At 37.2% G+C, this 18,413-nt stretch overlaps 1 protein-coding gene across 1 annotated transcript in view; it reads right to left on the bottom strand.

The window, feature by feature from the left end:
• Positions 1-18,413, bottom strand: part of LOC126458422 (protein phosphatase 1 regulatory subunit 7) — a 76,885-nt gene that overhangs the window by 8,076 nt on the left and 50,396 nt on the right. Inside the window, exons 4-7 of the mRNA XM_050095459.1 lie at positions 12,786-12,982; positions 12,212-12,374; positions 11,324-11,440; positions 7,034-7,225 (exon numbers count right to left, since the gene is read on the bottom strand). Coding sequence (XP_049951416.1) covers positions 7,034-7,225; positions 11,324-11,440; positions 12,212-12,374; positions 12,786-12,982 — 669 coding nt within the window. The remainder of the gene's footprint in view (positions 1-7,033; positions 7,226-11,323; positions 11,441-12,211; positions 12,375-12,785; positions 12,983-18,413) is intronic.

Genomic DNA, 18,413 nt, shown 5'->3' with positions numbered 1-18,413 from the left:
TGCAACCCATATATTTGTAACACACGTAGCATTAGGAGATCTTACACAAAGTCATAAAAGAAACAGGACATCACAGGATACTCCACGAGCATAGGAATTTTGTATACCATACTAAACTGCGTAATTCAGCTTAAAGGGCACATTCAAATGACCAGATTCACAGTGAAGAAGGCCAAACCTGATATTAAGCTTTTAATGTGCTTTTTGAGACGCAAATTTTTTTGGAGTATCAGTACTGTATTGTCTCACGTTTGGTTCTTAATATGGCATAATGCCACACGTGCCAGAAGATAAAAATGTGCACTTTAAATTCAGTTAAGAGTTGAAACTAGCCAATAGTGTGGAATGAAACACTTATGTTTCTCATAAACTGACTGCCTCTGTGGAAAAGATTAATAAAAGCCACATTTATTTAGCAAACCGACAAAAATAACTTCACTGTTGCGCAAGGCAATTAATGCTTGACTGCCAAAAATGTGGAAATAAAATAAAATCAGATAACTGAAACTAATAACATATTTTAGCCTTCCGTAATTACGGAAATGTATTTTAATTCATTTGATAGTTCCCGGCCACAGAAATCCGTTTTGTTTTCATTTGGTGTGTGAACTGTAAACGAAGGGGAAGCAGCAAAATCACTAAAAGTAGACATGGGACACTAGCCCCCTCCGCACTACAACCCAGACTGCCCTGTGCAGGCACCAATCTGGCAGCTTTGGCAAGCCAGAAAAATTTTTCTGGGTAGCATAACTGCATCTTGCTACCGAGAAACAGGAGAAGGTACTGCTCACATGAAACTCAACTGCACATTTGTATAAGCCCGCCGGCAACTGCTCAAAATTAACTTAATGTAAATAGTTGTGACATCATGCTCATCGGAAGCAGTTTGCTGTTAGGAAGTATTCAACTGTCTTCGCCCTAAACCCTTTGATATATTTTGCTTTTGGCAGGTGCGTGTGTGTGCACTGTGTTGTAAATGGCGCAATTCCTTTGCAACTTGAGTTTTATTTTGGTTTTATTCCCTCATTTATGTTTTATAGCTGAAGTATTATTGTGCAGTGGCGGGATACAGTAAAATTCTTTGTTGGACTATCAGTTCTTACCAGCCAAAACTACAAAAATTTTACTGAAGACTAAAACAATGAAAAATTCCCAGAATTCCCAGTTTTCTCCCAGATAAAAAATTCCCGGGTTTTCCTGGGTTTCCAGGTTGTCCTGCAGTGTATACACCCTGTCAGTGTAATCTACTGTATAACAAATAGTAAGACTGACAATAGGCTTCCCTTTAACAAACACTAAAATAATCACAAATGAAAGAAAGAATTAGTAGTAGTAGTATTGGTAGTGCTAAGAGGAGGAGGAGGAGGGGGAGGGGGGGGAGCAGCCTCAAGAAATATGAGAAATGGAAGCAAAGTAACTTTCCATGGGAAGTGAGGTATTTTGTACACTAGGTTACTGAGCTTTCATCTCTCTGGAAATCATTCAACATAACAGAGATATAGAAATATGTTTCTATACCACTAAACAGTTTACCATTACAGCACAAAGGAAGGAGCCAAAAAATGATGGGGAAAATGCTATACAGGAAAGATCAAACATAATCTGTTTCTGTCAAGTATTTAATCTAGATCTCTGGTTTCCACTTAAAAGTCGCAACATTGTTCACAGCTTAATATCACATGGGAGTATCCTTCAAAACTTTTGTTCCTCATTATTGCTTATTCAGTTATTAAAATATGTATAACAGCGTATCCTGATCAACAAACTGCAGAATTCAGTCCTCGAGATCCAAATGAAATTGAATATATATCCACGAATTGAGAGTTCTTACTAGTACAACCAAATGTGGGTCAAAGCATACAGTGCTTGCTTTGCTGCATTCTAATTTTCACACGCCGACTATTTTATGCTTTTACAAGCCTTTATATACACAGTACATTATTTGGGAAAGGTGCAGAAGGTGACAGATCCTGAGTAATATTGCAAGAACCAGTTTGGAGCTTACCATAAATTAACTCATCCATTTTATTCTTAATATATTATAATTGATCTCACAATAGAGGTCTTGCCACTCCTGGTCCCAGTCCCTGGCCTTCCCTGTGGGAGACAGAGGCTGGTGCCAACAGGCCAACAGAAGAGAGTATCCCCCTTTCTGGGACACCCATGCTATCGTACACCAGAATGATTTTATCAGATGCTACTGTGCAATGACAATATGCAGTTTGCAAAGGGAAAGAATACTTGCTGTGAATGTCTTTTTGGCACTTGCATGTGCTTTCCTGCAGAAGGAAATGTGCGAAAGATCACACTGAAGTGGAAGGAAATTTTAGCACAGGTGGAGGTGACAAATGTACAGAACATAGGGTATCTATTCTTAATTGGTGACATGGAGTTTGCCAGTGAAGGAATTCCATCTACAATTATGTCTGCATATGGTTGTCCAGCCATGGGAACTGTGGATGTCACACAACATGTGATTAGGATGCTGAACAATAATTTGATTGGCCGGAGAACAATTTGAGCGACCCATCTAGTGTATGGATATGCCCAGAGACATAGCTCTGGAGCACGCAAAGAGACTGCCTTAGAGGAACAGTTGCTGGTGATATGGAAAGAAGACATTTCACATATATGCTGCTGGGCCATATGGCCAACCAATCCCAGTAGTCCTGCCTTCACGCTGCCAAGAGATGATGCCAGACGACCTGCAGCATGTCTTCCACTGCGACACTAGCAGCCTGATCACCAACTGATAAAATGCAATACAGTTCTCATCTACAAGCCCACCTGCCAATTCCGTTTGTCTCTTAGCAACCACAATTTAAACACCCTGGTACTGATCCTGATAATCTTGTAATTGCTAATAGGCAAATTATTATTTCCTCTTTCATGAGTAAGAATAATTTGTAAATTGTATTTGAGTAACTGTGGTCAAAAGGCATATTGTCAGTAAAAATACATGTCTATGAACAAATTCTTAACATTCTGGTGGCCAGCACTCTTAATCCTATAACATAATTTGCAAATACCACACTCAAATGCAGTTTGACACATTGTGATTCCTTTGCTTTCATATGCAAATGCAGCACTCAAGTGAAATTTAATAATACAAAATTTGATGACTACAATATACATTAAAAAATGCACGAATTTAGGAAAAAAGACAGTAACAGAACATTTTGACAATGGATTTTATTATAAAAATGTTTCTTAAAAAACAAAAACAAAATTAAAAATAAAGAGCCATAAGAAGTTGCTTCAGACCCGAAATACATACACAGAACTTAAAACCATCAAATGGCACTCATTTTAAACCCTAGTCATGAGTGTTTAACCAATATAAGTTTTATTCTCCTGCAACGAGTGTCAATATAGACATTAAGCTATGAAGTAGGGTCGTTCTTTCTGAAGATCCCGTATTAGCCTATGTTTACATACAAACAGTACACACACATAGCCACACAATATTCCAAACCAAATCCTAACAAGATGAAAGATAACAGGTAACAGATCAGTTTTGCATGCTTGATGTATACAAGCACTGTTGGGTGCACACTTTCATAGACAGCAGGCCTTTGTGAGGCGCACACTTTCCCTAATTTGTGACTGTTGTTTCTACCACTGAGAAAGGTGCCACATAGCAAGGGAGACTGAGATTTAACATAATATTTTTAAGAAGAATTTGTGAGATGATGTATTTTAACCAAATCTATCCCTTCCCTCATCACGTACTGTCGCATTAACAGCTATGCCCTCTTAGCGTTGATGTAATTTATACAAATTGAAGGATTATTAGGGTTTGACATCATGTCGGTAGTGAAGTCCCTAGTGATGGAGCAAGAGTTCAGTTAGAGCCAGTATGGAGACAAAGACCTTATCAAAAGAATCATCCCAGCATTCATCTTAATTGATTTAGACCAAACATCTACTTAACTTCACGGACTATGAGAGACACCTTATTTTTTAAGCATTTTTTTTTAAAATAACATTTTTACCCATTTCATTACTAGATTGCAAAGCCAGACTAATAAAATCTTCATTTATAAAACCAAACTCACCTTTAAAATTCCTGAAATCTTCACTTGAACTTCCTCCTCCTTCTTCTTCTTTTTATTCCTCTTTGTTGTCATTGTTGTCCTCTTCATGCATAAGACAGTCTTCACTGCCATCGGGAGCATTACTTATGCAACCCCTCTTGAAATATTTAACAACAATGTCTTCTCTCACTCTAGATCATAATTGTTGTATCCACTGACACACTTGTTTGACTGTGGGTCATTTTAAATCTCCCTTCGGTGTGAATGTTGGGTTTCATTCATCATCCATTTGTTCCATTCCTCTGTCATATACACTGTATATGGTTTATCTATCGAGATATCAATCAATTGCAATTGTTAAATAAGTGTTTCAGAAGAACAGCAGTCTCTGTACTTTCCTGTCCCAATTTCTCTTTCACAGAATTTTGCAAATGATTACTACACTGATAGGCACAAAAAGAAAACTCTTCTTCATTAAAGCACCTTTCCTTCTCTCCTACACTCAGTTAATCCATAATTTCATACCAGCCTTGTCCATCCAACCCTTGTCATGAACAACAGCAACAACTGGCAGTATTTCAGAAGGTACTGGCATTGTTTTGTACTTGAAAATGGTTACTGGATTAAGTTGGTTGGTTGGTTGATTATGGGGGGAGAGGACCAAACAACGAGGTCATCAGTCCCATTGGATCAGGGAAGGATGGGGAAGGAAGTCGGCTGTGTCCTTTCAAAGGGATCTTCTCGGCATTTGCCTGAAGTGATTTAGGGAAATCATGGAAAATCTAAATCAGGATGGCCGGACAAATGTTTGAACCATTGTACTCCTGAATGTGAGACCAGTGTGCTAACCACTGTGCCACCTCACTTGGTCTGGATTAAGTCTGGTACCATCAGCACAACATACAAAGACAACAGTGTAGTGCATTTTTTCATGTCCATTTGTTTTCATAGGTACAGTTGTAGCATCTTTCACGGTAAAAGTTCTGTTACTCAGTACATCATATGTCAGAGGAGTTTCGTCCATATTCGCTATTTGGCTTAGTTATACACTGGTTTTCTTTCGAAGATGAATAATAAAGCAATGGAAAGATAATATTTTCTCTTCATACTTTCATTGCATTTTTGGAGGTATTTTGTTTTTGGTTCATATGCTAAGTCCATGATGCTTCATAGCCCTGTAGCACCAACCAACTCCCCCTTGGCGTCTGTTAATCTCCACTGTAGCGCTAGCTTATGAGTATGTATTTGAATCATTTTAATACTAATTCCAATGCCATTTTGACAGTGTCCTTGTATCCCTTTCAATACATCATCTTCCAGTTTTGGCTATTTTGCATTCAGTCCTCTATTTGCACATTTATTCTTCTACAATGTTTTCTGTTCTTCTTTACTAGGCCGCCAAATCCGAATGATTTTTTTCTGATGCTGGAGGGCTGAAATGCTGCTCTGTTTCCTTATTCTTCTGCATATGCTATATTACTTTCAATTTATAACCTGCACCACACGAATACCTTTTATTTTTTTCATTACAAAACTAATTACTAACAACAATATTGTACTGTTACTGATAACACAAATCACTTTCCATTCAAGTTCACTGGCACCACAGACTGCAATGGCTCATCATAGGCTAGGCAGTGTTCTGGGTTTTGTGATGGAAGGGCAGGAGGGTGACAGTGTTAGCAGGTTTGTGAATCCCCACAACTCATGTTCGTCATATTGGTATGCTGCTGCTGACAGTTGAAATCAAAGTTGCAGACAGAGATAGGTTTCCCACAGAATCGAATATATGACCATTTTTAGGACTGGCAGGAATTTTAAATCAAACACTGGACATTTCTATATTAATTTCAAGTACAAGATGCACCTGAATTTTGGAGCCAATGTTTTGAAGAAAAAAGTTAACCTTATAGTCCGTTAAATCTGGTGAATCCTAATACGAATGGCTACATGAGGATATGAACTCTAATTTTTGTAAATGTGAATCCTGTGTGCTAACCACTGCACCACTTAGCTCTGTGTAATGTAATTTTTAGGTGGTCCTACTACAGATAATGCTGATTTCAAGAATACAATTTCCAGTGAAATTAACCTTATGATTTATTCTGTTGTAATAATGGTTACGGAATTTATGAAAACTTAACTTTAGAATTGTATCAATAATTAGTATCAATTTTTTGTCAGTACTTGTTTTCATAATACTTTGTTCTCTTGTAGTTGTCAGAAACATATTTTACAGTTAGTGAAACAATTTTCAGTAAAATTGTGTAAGATTGTTATCATGCCTATGTATTTTCTAAAAATTCACCTTTCAATGCAAAATTGTATTTTGTATAACAAGTTCCCACCACTATCCAATTTTCCATATTATTGAGCAACAAAAGCCAGATACCTATCTGAGAACTTTTAAAAATGCAAGTACTTCTGATATGAACAAATCTTGACTTCTCCTCCTCCTCCTCCTCCTCCTCCCAGCTATAATAAAATAACAGTGTTTGCTCCACAATCTGAGGTCAAATACAACTAATTTATACACACAGTCCCAGGAGGAATGGTGGGTATTCAGGATTACAACAAGAACCATCATTTGCATGAAAAAAAGTCTAGTGGGCTCTGCAATGCGTGCTCTATGAGTAGTTCCTTCATCTCTGATACTGTGAAACAAATCCCTTCTATTGAACAAGTCCTCATAGCTCATAAAGTATTGCATGCTACAGCCCACATTTTCTAGACAATTTTTTCTACTTTTGGTCCACATTACCTCCTCCCAAAATATGACACCAAAGAGCTTGCAGTAGAAGAGATTTATTTCACAGTATCAAAGCTGCAGAAGTGCTCGTAGCTCTTGAGGTATGCATTTTAGTGTCCATGTTTACTGGACTACTTAGCTTTGAATGACTGTTTCTGTTCTATTCCTGAATACTCTACAATTCCTCTTGGGGCACTCTGTATCTTATGTAAAACAAAAACTAAACTTTTAACTAGAATCAACTTACCCAAAACTCTTCGAGCCTTTCCAAGTGCTCTGTATTGCTGATGCGTTGTATTTTGTTACTTCCTACATCTAAGGTTGAAAGTTGCTTGTTGTGCTCAAGACCCTCCATCACAGAGATACCATTCTCTGACAAATACAACTGATCCAAAGCTGTAAGTTCTTCCAAATTCTCAATTTTAGTAATACGATTACTCTAGAACATATATAAAAAGAAGGACACAAAGATTAGATTCCTGAAGAAGAAATAGTGTGACAATATTATTGACTCAATAAAATCTTTCACACAATATCTTTTGACACTTTGATTGAATTGTCTCGTTTTGAGAAGACAGAAGGAGCAATCAGTTTTACTTGCTAATAACTTTCTAAATCCAAGATCACATAAGTACAGGGTGTACATAAAGAACCATGAGTGACCCAGCAGACATCAATACTGTAATCGAATTCTTGTGATACCCGTCCTAGCATGGCATCGTTGACTGTGGCAGTCGCTTCCCACATTCTCTCCCGGAGCTCTGCTACATCATGAGGTAGAGGTGGTACATACACCAGATCTTTAATGTGTCCCCACAGAAAACAATGTCACACAGAGTGAGATCTGGTGATCAGGGAGGCCATTTCATGAAACAGCTTGCTCCACACCCAAACTCGCCAAGTTTGCGACTAGTGCTGACTATCAGCAAATTACCAAACTACACGGTGTTGGTATACATGAAAAAACTTTAAGGGTTTCTCTTCAAAATGACACATGTATGATATCAGTACAATGTTTGGTTCTTGTGCAACAAATAACTGAAAGTGTTCCTGGACTTTATGTACACCCTGTATTTCTTGAATTAAAACAACTGGTTTTGACAGACTTTGCTGTCATCTTCAGGTCTGTAAAAAAGTGCACATACAAGGAATATGTCTCATAACATGAGTTAAGATGTAGTGTTTGAGAAAAAAGTTTTAGTTTGGTAAGCAAATAGCCATGTCCATATATATACTGCTCACAAATGATTGTTACGTCACAAAAACATTACAACTATTATCTTAAATATTACATCTTAACTCATTTTATGAGACATATTCCACGTAAATGCACTTTGTTACAGACTTGAAGATGATGGCAAAGTCTGTCGGTTGTTTTAAATAAATAAATATTTGTGCGATCTTAGCTTTAGAAAGTTTTTAATCTTTTGGCACATTAAAGATATTTGTGATGAATATTGACAAAGACAATTAATTGCAAGATAGATAAAATTTTGAGCAACATGTTTTTACAACTTTTTCAACTAAGATAAAGACACCAACAATGTTATTTTTTTTGGTTGGTGAGACAAAGTGAACAATATCAAAACGAAGGTGGACAAAAAATAATCGAGGCCCTGGGAAAGACAGCATAATCCTGGAATTAATAAAAGCTGGTGGAGAGGCTGTAATAAAGGAACCGCACACATTAATATCATGTATATGGGAAACGGAAACTATGTCAGATAATTGGAAAAATGGAATAATAATCCCCAGTTATAAGAAAGGGAATAGAACAGCATGTGAAAACTTTAGTGTGTAACACTCCTAAGCATAGCCTGTAAGATCTTCACAAATATATTAAACGAAAGGATACAGAAGTGCGCAGAAGACATGCTAAGGGACTATCAGCGTGGCTTTTGACCAGTCAGAGGAACAGCTGATCAAACATTTGTGGTATGACAAATAATGGAAAAGTTCTATGAATATGATGTAGATCTGCATTTCCTATTCGTCAACTTCAAACAAGCCTTTGTCAGCATAATCCAGCAAGAACTATATAGAGTACTGGAAGAAGTTCGTGTATGTGCTAAGCTAGTAAGACTCGTCAGAATGACAATGATGTAGACAAGAGCAAAAGCAAAGGTCTTTAGCAGAACAAGTGAAAGATTTGACTTTAATAACGGCATGAAGCAAGGTCCTATTCAATACAGCCCTGCATAGTGTAGTACATAAAATCAACAAAAGAGGATCACATTTATGAAAACTAGCCAGATATGTGCGTACACTGATGACCTTACTATTGTAGGAAGAAATATCAATACACTCCAAGAAACATATCAGGCAATGGAAACAGAAGCATTACAAATTGGCCTCAACGTAAATGAAAACAAAACAAAATGTATGGTAATGCCACAATCTGAGGCTAAAGAACCCCTAAAGATCTGAAAATCAACAGTAAATACTTCAAAGGAGTGTCCTCTTTTAACTACTTGGGAGCCCTTATAGCAAATGATAACAGTATTGGAAAGACCATAAGGGAAAGGATGTAAACAGGAAACAGAGCTTACTTTGCAAATATGCAACTTTTCAGAAATAGCCTTGTTACAAGAAAAACAAAACCACAAATATATTATGCCCTAGTCCACCCAGAGATCACGTACAGATCAGAGGTATGGATGTTGACAGAACATGACAAAAATGCACTAGGAACCTTTGTGCAGAAAATACTATGGTCCAATAAAATACAAGACAGGAACATAGTAAAATTTGTGAAATCACAGTGAATACGATGGCTGGGACACATGAAGAGAATGGCAGAGGATAGAATTCCAAAGAAAATTATGAAAGGTGTGATCCATTCAGCTAGGCGAAAAGGGAGGGCCAAGAGAAAATGGATTGACGACATAATAGTAGGTATCACCAGTATGGGAGTCTGTGGGTGGAAAAGAGCAGCAAACAACTGAGAAGTGTGGAGGAAAATCACTGAAAATGCCAAAGCTCAGCAAGGGCTGTAGAGCTCCCACAGAAGAAGAAGAAGAAGAAGAAGAAGAAGATTCAGTTGAGAAACCTAACAAAAACAGAATGTCTGACATTACTTTTATTCAGGATGTGACACATGACCTAGTCTTCGGAACTAATATTCCCCTATAGGAGAATGGGATAGGTGGGGACAGTTTATTTCTCACTCAGCCCTGGCACAATGCATATCAATGTACTATCTCCAACCTACTCTCTCAGATGGCTCCCCTCCATTTTTGTCAACCAATCCTCATCACAGGTGGGTCTATCTCATCCTGGAGTCTCAGGGAGTTGTCCTTGTCTCTTAATCTCCTCCAACATACCTCTCTCTCTCCTCCTCAAGGTACCTCTCTCTCTCTCTCTCTCTCTCTCTCTCTCTCTCTCTCTCTCTCTCTCTGTCTCCTCCTCAAGGCAGAAACTACTACTTTAAAAAGCTAGGTAGTGTGTCAATTTTACTTTTATACATTTCTTTTGTGGTTCTACACTTTTCATCGCCTGAAGGCAAATTCTGGCCACAAAAAGTGAGTGTTGTAACTATTTTTTGGTTGTGGAGTAAAACAGTATTTAATCTGGAAATTTGTGGTAAGGTCTTATGGGACCAAACTGCTGAGGTCATCAGTCCCTAAATCTATACACTACTTAATCTAACTTAAACTAACTTATTCTATGGACAACACACACACCCATGCCCAATGGAGGACTCAAACCTCCGACGTGGGGAGTCGCACGGACCGTGACAGGATGGCTCAGACCATGCAGCTAACCCGCGTGGCAAAACAGTATTTAAATTGGTATTGTTATATCTTGTGATGGGCTGAGTTGTGTACTACCTGGAAGTTTATGCCACTATCAAAGACAATATGTGTTATCATAATTTTTAGCACTTTTCTCAGGAGGGTTTATAATTAGTGCAGTAGGACTGCTACAGATCAACTGTGTTGTGAGATAGAGTAAAATTTCATAATTCTGTCAACAGTTATGTAACATATCAGTTATCTTAAATCACACCTATCCTACAAATATACACATATTATCACAAAGCTTTCTTTTTCTTTGGAGAGGACGTGAAAAACTCTAGATTAGCCTGGCCTTCAAATATACAGCTAAGAATTCCATCTGTTATTGCTCTCCATTTAGGAAAATGCAGAGAACTATAAACTGCCCTGAAAAAAAGTTACAAACTAAGGCACTTTTTTTTCTCTAGTTTTTAACAACTTCATGGTACAGCTCACTTCTCCTCACATTTGAAAAAAAAAAAGTAATCATTTTTAGAGGGTGTAGTATTCAGTCCACACCATTCAATACACACAACTTAATCTGCTGGCTGAGAAGCAAGCAGACAATAGTAAAAGTGTGTGTTGCCCCAGGTACTCCAAAGTTAAGTGAGATTTTCTATATTCATTTTGTTTATGAGTAATCTAACATACATTATGGACTACCAAGAAAAAAACGAAATCTTTACTGTGACAATACAATTTATTTTCAGTGTAACAAGTAATACCTAAGATTAAACTTTTTCATTTAGTTTGTGAAATACCTGTAGGCTAAGGATCTCTAGTTGCTTTAGTGACTCCAGGTTCTCAATTTTTGTAATTTTGTTCTTCCCAAGGTACAAATGTCGTAAGGTATCTAACCCCTCAAGGTTCTCTATTTTCTGAAACAACAGAATACAATAATATTACTGTGAATGAGCAACATATACTCAATGAACAATAACATTCAAATACAGATACAATACACACAAAAACTGTATTAGACATTGCAGAACCAAAATAATAATAATAGTAATAGTAGTAGTAAACAAATAATAACATGAATAAAGGGGCAGTTCCCTGTATATTTATTCTTTGTATGGTATGGAATGAAATCAACATGCTTCACTCATGCCTAGTATTTCCTTTGCAATTTTGGTCACTGTTCTAGCCATACTGTCGCGTCTAAAGAATGAAACGTTTTTTAAATAAATGAAACCTATGGTGCCATCAGTTTTGTGTTTCTGAAAAATTAGGCACTACATTGAAGCAAAATATTTGTTTCTTCAGACTGAGGCCTACTGATAAACTTACAGTTATTTTATTAAAGTACATCCACTAAACCTGTAAGAGATCCTATTTTGGAAATGTTCACTGTAAGGAATCATCAATAAGACAGTACAAAATTAGTGAATTCTGGGTTTCTGCTACTAAATTCTGCTCATTTGCCATATTTCCATGAGCTTAATACAAACATTCTCCCTGTTACTACAATCAATCATGTAACAACTGTGACTTTTAAATTCTTCATTTACAAAACTTTTAGTATATTCACAAAAAAAGAAAACACTTCCGCCAATCAAAGTAAAACAAATACCATTCCACACTTTCTATTACATATATATAAAGCACAGAATGAATTATTGTTAGACACTACATAAGTCTTAACTCACCCGCAATTTATTATCTCCAAGTTCGAGAAGAACTAATTTCTTTAAGCAGTTAACATTTTCAATTTTCGCAATTTTATTAGAACTGAGAAACAATTTTTCAAGTTTCTGCAAGTTTTGTAAGCCTCCTATTTCACGTATCCTATTAAAGGACAAGTCCAAAATCCTGTGGAGAAAAAAAGTAATAACAATTTACTGAAATTAAACCTTTTCAATCATGCTACTGTTTTCAAATGGTACAAAAAGAGTGAACTGGAGAGTCATGAGAATGTTAAGTGACATCAAGTCCTGTAGAATGAGACATCAAGCATAACAAATCACACATACCTCAAATGTTGACCGTCTCGAATATAATACCTTCGAAAACATAAAAAAATACTTGTAAACAGTGGTAAGGTAAGGAACTTTAACTGGTAAATGGACAGGTGAACCAAAGATCAACTTGTACATAAGCAGTATTTAAGTTCTATAAATAATTCTAAAACATTATTTTTATTATATGGTTGCAAAAATGGGCTAACTCTCTGTCCTGTGTAATCTTGAAATTTTTTTTAAACATATGAATCAGAACACTTACTCCAGATTGACAAGTGTATCCAAATTTTCAATGACTGTGATCTGGTTATCATACAGCTCAAGTTCTTTCAATGTAACTAAGGTATGTAAATTTTCAATTTTTTTAATTAGGTTCCATCGAAAATACAGTCGTTCTATCTTAGTAAGGGGCTCCAAGTTCTCAAGTTTTCTTATTCTCTGATGATTCAAGTCCAGTTCCTAAAATGACAAAAAGTATGCAATGTTAGCTAATTTATGAATCACAACAAATAAGAGAAAAAGATTGTCATGCAAGTCTGCAGTTACCACATTACACACAAACAAACAATACAAAGGCTTTATTTTATAAGTATGCTAAACTGTAAATAAATAAACGTGGATTACGTTTCAATTCGAGATCCCAAACAAATGTAATACCGTGTACTGTTCCAAAATTAGACTGCAGTGAGATATGATAAATAAGAAACTAACGCTCAAGTTTGGTTACATTAAAGCTGCTTCCACATCACATCAGAATTCATATAAATGACTGGTACGAAGGAAAATGCATGTACTCTGAAGTGTGTGGAACTGTCCAGATGGGGAAACTACCAGGTAATATGCAGGGCAGACCTTACTAAAGTTGCCAAGGAAGTTTTGTTACCAACAATACATAATACGCAGTATATGAAGCAAGATAATGACATGATTATTAGAAAGATGCATCAGCAGAATAGCTGCTTACAATAACTAATCTTTATTCACAACAGACTGTTTTGGTATTTATCGCCATTGTCAAGTATGTCTAGGCTGATGTGATGTCCACATTACATCATTAGTGAACTGTCTTATAACTGTCACTGTTTTAATAAAATGGTGATTTACATAAATATATTGAAAATAATATGTTAATTATGGTTTGACAATTCAACTTTTATGGCACTGTGTGTGTGTGTGTGTGTGTGTGTGTGTGTGTGTGTGTGTGTGTGAGAGAGAGAGAGAGACTACAGTGTCATAAGTGTTGAACTGCCAAATTACTGTCAAACCATAATTAACACATTATTTTCAATGTATTTATATAAATTACCATCTTATTCAAACAGTGACTGTAAGAAGACAGTTCACTAATGACATAATATGGAGGTCACATCAGCTTAGACGTAACTGACAATGGTGATAAATGCTGAAACAATCTGTTGTGAATAAAGATTAGTTATTATAAGCAGCTATTCTGGAACATCTTAGTAATAATCATGTCATTATCTGAAATATATTACGCAGCGAGCCCTAGAGAAGAAAAAAAATACAAAGCATGGTTAATTCATTTCCAAATTTAGTATTTCAACAAATATTTTTGTTCTAGTATACAAAAAATTTAATACAACACTTCATGTTCTGTGCAGTTAGGAAAAAAATGTATCTTTTACTTCTAATAGTCTCACATTTCAGCTTCATGGTGAACCCATTAACATTTCATTATTGCTATTCAGTGCAGGTATCACAATATTGTAAAATTAACTGAACAGACACACATATGTTCTAAGATTTTGGACCATAATATCTGGACACATTATATTTGGTAGAGTTTCATACCATACATTGGAACCTATGACACATTCATCTCTGGGCAGGAGCATGTAGAGGGACTGTGGCTCAGGTTTAGAAGAATAGTTAGACAAGCAGTGGATACATAGGGATAGTCCATGGTACACCGTCACTATTAAAGACACTTCTAAACAAACAGCATCTAAATAGACAGACACTGATGTGTGTTTGGCTATTACAAGAGGAATATGTAATTATACCTTTAACAACAACCACTGCAGAATCATTTAGAAAGACCTCTCACAAAACCCAAAGAAATTCTCATTATATGTAAAGCCTGTCAGTGGCTCCAATGTTACGGTTCAGGCACTCAAAGATAATACAGGAATTGAAATTAAAGGTAGAAAAGCAAGAGCACAATTGCTGAAATCCGCTTCTAAATGTTCCTTTACAGTGGGAAATACAGTTTAAATTTGTATCTCTGAAAATGTGAGTGATACAGATACAGTACTACCCATCATTTCAACTGCAAGTCCACAAAGGACAGCAAACAGCAAAATATTGCTTATTATGTATATACGTACAGTATGAAGAATACATGATTAAATATGTAGGTAATTTGGACTTATAAAGGTGTGAGATTTAGTACACAGAGCTGCCACTTCTCACAGCAACTACAGCTCTAATCCATCTGAGCATCAATTCGAACTGACCTCAGATGACATACATGAGTTTGTCATTCCATGATGCTTCAGCTATATGCCAGTGTTCACTAATTGTAGTGGTTGTGAATGATGGCGTGCCCATCCCACTGTAAGCCATGACCAGGTGTTTTCAACGACTGAGAGCTGTGGAGAATGTGCTGCCAGGAGAATAGCCACATCCTCCATATCAAGGTAAGTCAGGACAGTGCAGGTAATTTGTGATATTATTTTGTTGAAAGATAAAATCACAGAGGCCTCAAAGATAGGACACAGCCATTGACATTAACACATCAGATGTATAATGGCTGCTGCTCAAATTACTGGCTTTGCACACCAAATAAGTGTGTTGTGTTGTTGTGTACCTAACGGAACACCAACGATCATGCTGGATTCTAGGCCCCTATAATTATGATGAATACGATCTGACAATGTTCATTCTCCTCAGAGCTGCCAGGTACGATTTTCTATGGAAGCTGGTTGCATCAAAGTGAAGCAGTCAACCTGAAACTCTATGAACCTCTGTCCTTATACTGTACTATTATGCAGGAGAGTAATCATGTCCCGTTTAGTGTAATTCAACACATGCCAAACAGGTAGGCATAGCTCTCAATGACACCTGCAGGATTGTAACAGGCTGCTTGAAATCCATTCCTGTTGAATGGCTTTAACACCTCACAGGAATAGCACCACCTCCTGTTCCAAGAAAAATAGCTGTGACCGAGGAGGGGGGGGGGGGGGGGGGAGTGTAGCAGGAGAGAACGCATCCTCTGTACGGGCACGAACTGCACACACAACCACTGAAGTAAGGAGGAGTTTCCTTAGGACATCGATAGCACTTAGCGCCACTGATAAGAAAGCTAGGTTGCCATTATTTAGGGCAACAAATTACCTTCCCCCTGGCTGGGAAAGAGTTTCAGAAACTCTACCTCCTGGCTGTGAAAAGAAATGGACAACTTGAAGTCCCTGAAGAGACTGAAATCTGGAGTTGGCAAGTCAAAGGTTAATTTGGCAAGATAGTATTCAGTGTGACTGTGGAGAAGTCCAGAGTGTTTCTCATATGCTTCAATGTTGACTGTGTCCTGCCTGGCTCCTGCATAGCAGATGAACATCAAGGAAAAGAAAATGCAATGGAAATGGCCAAGTTTTGGGCAAAAGTAATATGGTCATAAGTGTGTATAATACGTATGTTTCCGATACCAGAATAAATAAAACGTACACAGAACAGGGACTCGGCTAAAAACCTACCATGGTGCCACTCTGTCTAGTGTTGCTGTTGGGCACGCCACTGTTGGCACCTCTCACTCTGCTACAATGTTAAGGTCAGTGTGCTGAAAGTCTGTGCTGCTCTGGGTGTCACTACACTGTATGACTTTGCATGCTCAACTGAACAATGTGTGCCCTCTCAGATGCTTGTTGCTTGGAACCATTGAGATTACAGCATGCACAGAGGAATTTAAGAAGTAATTTTTCTGTGCTACACACATGAATGGAATAGGAAGAGATCCTAGAACACTGTATGTGGTAGAATCATTTCAAATTGGTATGTAGAGTATGGAGGAGGATGCAGATAATTAATAACTATTTTTTAAACTGAAGAGGATGGGAGAGGTATAGGAAGTAGGTTGGTAATTAGAATCATAAACTGGTGACATACTCCATGTGAGTAACGAAATTTGTTCATAAATGCTTTATCAAGTCACATAGTCACAACAGAAATATACATTATATTTATTAGTAGCTTATTTAAGCAAGAGTAATTGGTTAGTTTATATAGCTGAACAAACATTTTGTTGATTGCTGAGGGAGAATTAATCATAAGAAACAATGTCCTTGGAAGAATGACACACAATTAAACAGAGTTGTGTGTTGCTTCTTCATATCTGAATTTATCCTGTTCAAAAATTTTTCAAAATAGACTAAGGCCAAGCACAAATACTGGATAACATATTCTAATCATCTTCCACATTTTCACAAAGAACATGAATGACCTCTTTACAGTTATTAAATTTCTTAATAGGATCCACTCCATAGTTTTTTTTAAAGTCTTGTGGGCTTTAGTTAATACAACAAAAACACAGAAGACTTCAATTTCATCCAATTTAGCTGCTGTCACAATGTGTACTGATGAGTGTCACTCCTAAGTGCAGCACAGAATGGGAAGTAGCATGAATGTGTTGCAATGTAAGACAATCATAACAAAATTAGTACTATTTCTCTATTTAGATACACTATCTGATCAAAAGCAATTCAACACCCGTATGTCATGTGGAACTGACCCCAGATGTGATGAGAGGTGAACCCACCATTTTAAGGAGGTAGGGAGTATTGACTTATCATCAGAGAAGCAGTAACAGCAGAATGGGTCAGTCAGGAGAGCTCAGTGAATTCGAGTGCTGACTAGTCATTTGATGTCACGAGTAACAATCCCATCAGGGACATTTCAAATCCTTCTAAAACTGCCCATGTTGACTGTGAATTGAAAGTGTGATGGAACAAACACAGCTAAAACAAGAGCAGGCAGACCTCATGTACTGACGGACATGGACCATTGAGCACTGCAGAGGGTCATTGTAAAAAAAGCCATATCAGTGGAAGGAATCATTTGTGTGTTCAAAAGAACTATCAGCATTCTAGCTAACATAACATGCATAAGGAGTTAAAAAGAATGGGGTACAAACGGCTGAGCTTTTCTTACACCAGTGCTAAGCGACACTTTAGGTGATGTAAAGTGTGAGGCCACTGGACAGTGGATCTCTGGAAATGAGAGATTTGGGGTGATGAATCACACTACATCCTGGAGTAATCCGATGGAGGCATTTGGTTTTGGTGAATTGTACCTGCTGTCATGTGTAATCATCAACAGTAACGTATGGAGGAGGTACGTTTATCATATGGGGGTATTTTTTGTGGTTAGCATGTGGTTCTCTTACTACGCTTAAGCAAGTTCTAAGTGTGGAATGATATGAAAACATTTAACAGCATTCTATACAATGCATAGTAGAGGAAGAGTTCAGAGATGGTGACTGCTTGTATCACCGTGACCATGCAGCATCTGTGAGGCAACTATTTGTGGACAATAACATACCTGAAATGGACTGGCTTGTTCAGAGTCCCAAACTAAACTTAAGCAACATCTTTGGAATTTTTTTAGAATGTCACTTTTGCTCCAGACCCCAATGTCCAACATCACTTTATTATCTGGTTTTGGCTCTTGAGGAAGAATGGGCTGCCATTCCTCCATTGACATTCAGAAATCTCACTGAAAGTGTTCCAAGCAGAGTGTCTGGGTACTTCTTGTCGGATAATGTACACAGTTAGTCCAAAACTGTCTCTCTCTGCTACTGTTCCACATAATTCATAATCAGCTCTACATAATATACAAGGTGAGCATTAATAGACCCAACAAACTGTATTGACGGATT

The sequence above is a fragment of the Schistocerca serialis genome, chromosome 2, assembly GCF_023864345.2.
Source record: "Schistocerca serialis cubense isolate TAMUIC-IGC-003099 chromosome 2, iqSchSeri2.2, whole genome shotgun sequence".
Classification (NCBI taxonomy): Eukaryota; Metazoa; Arthropoda; class Insecta; order Orthoptera; family Acrididae; genus Schistocerca; species Schistocerca serialis.
Note: the sequence above shows the minus strand (reverse complement) of the source record. Positions and strands in the feature narration are given on the sequence as shown.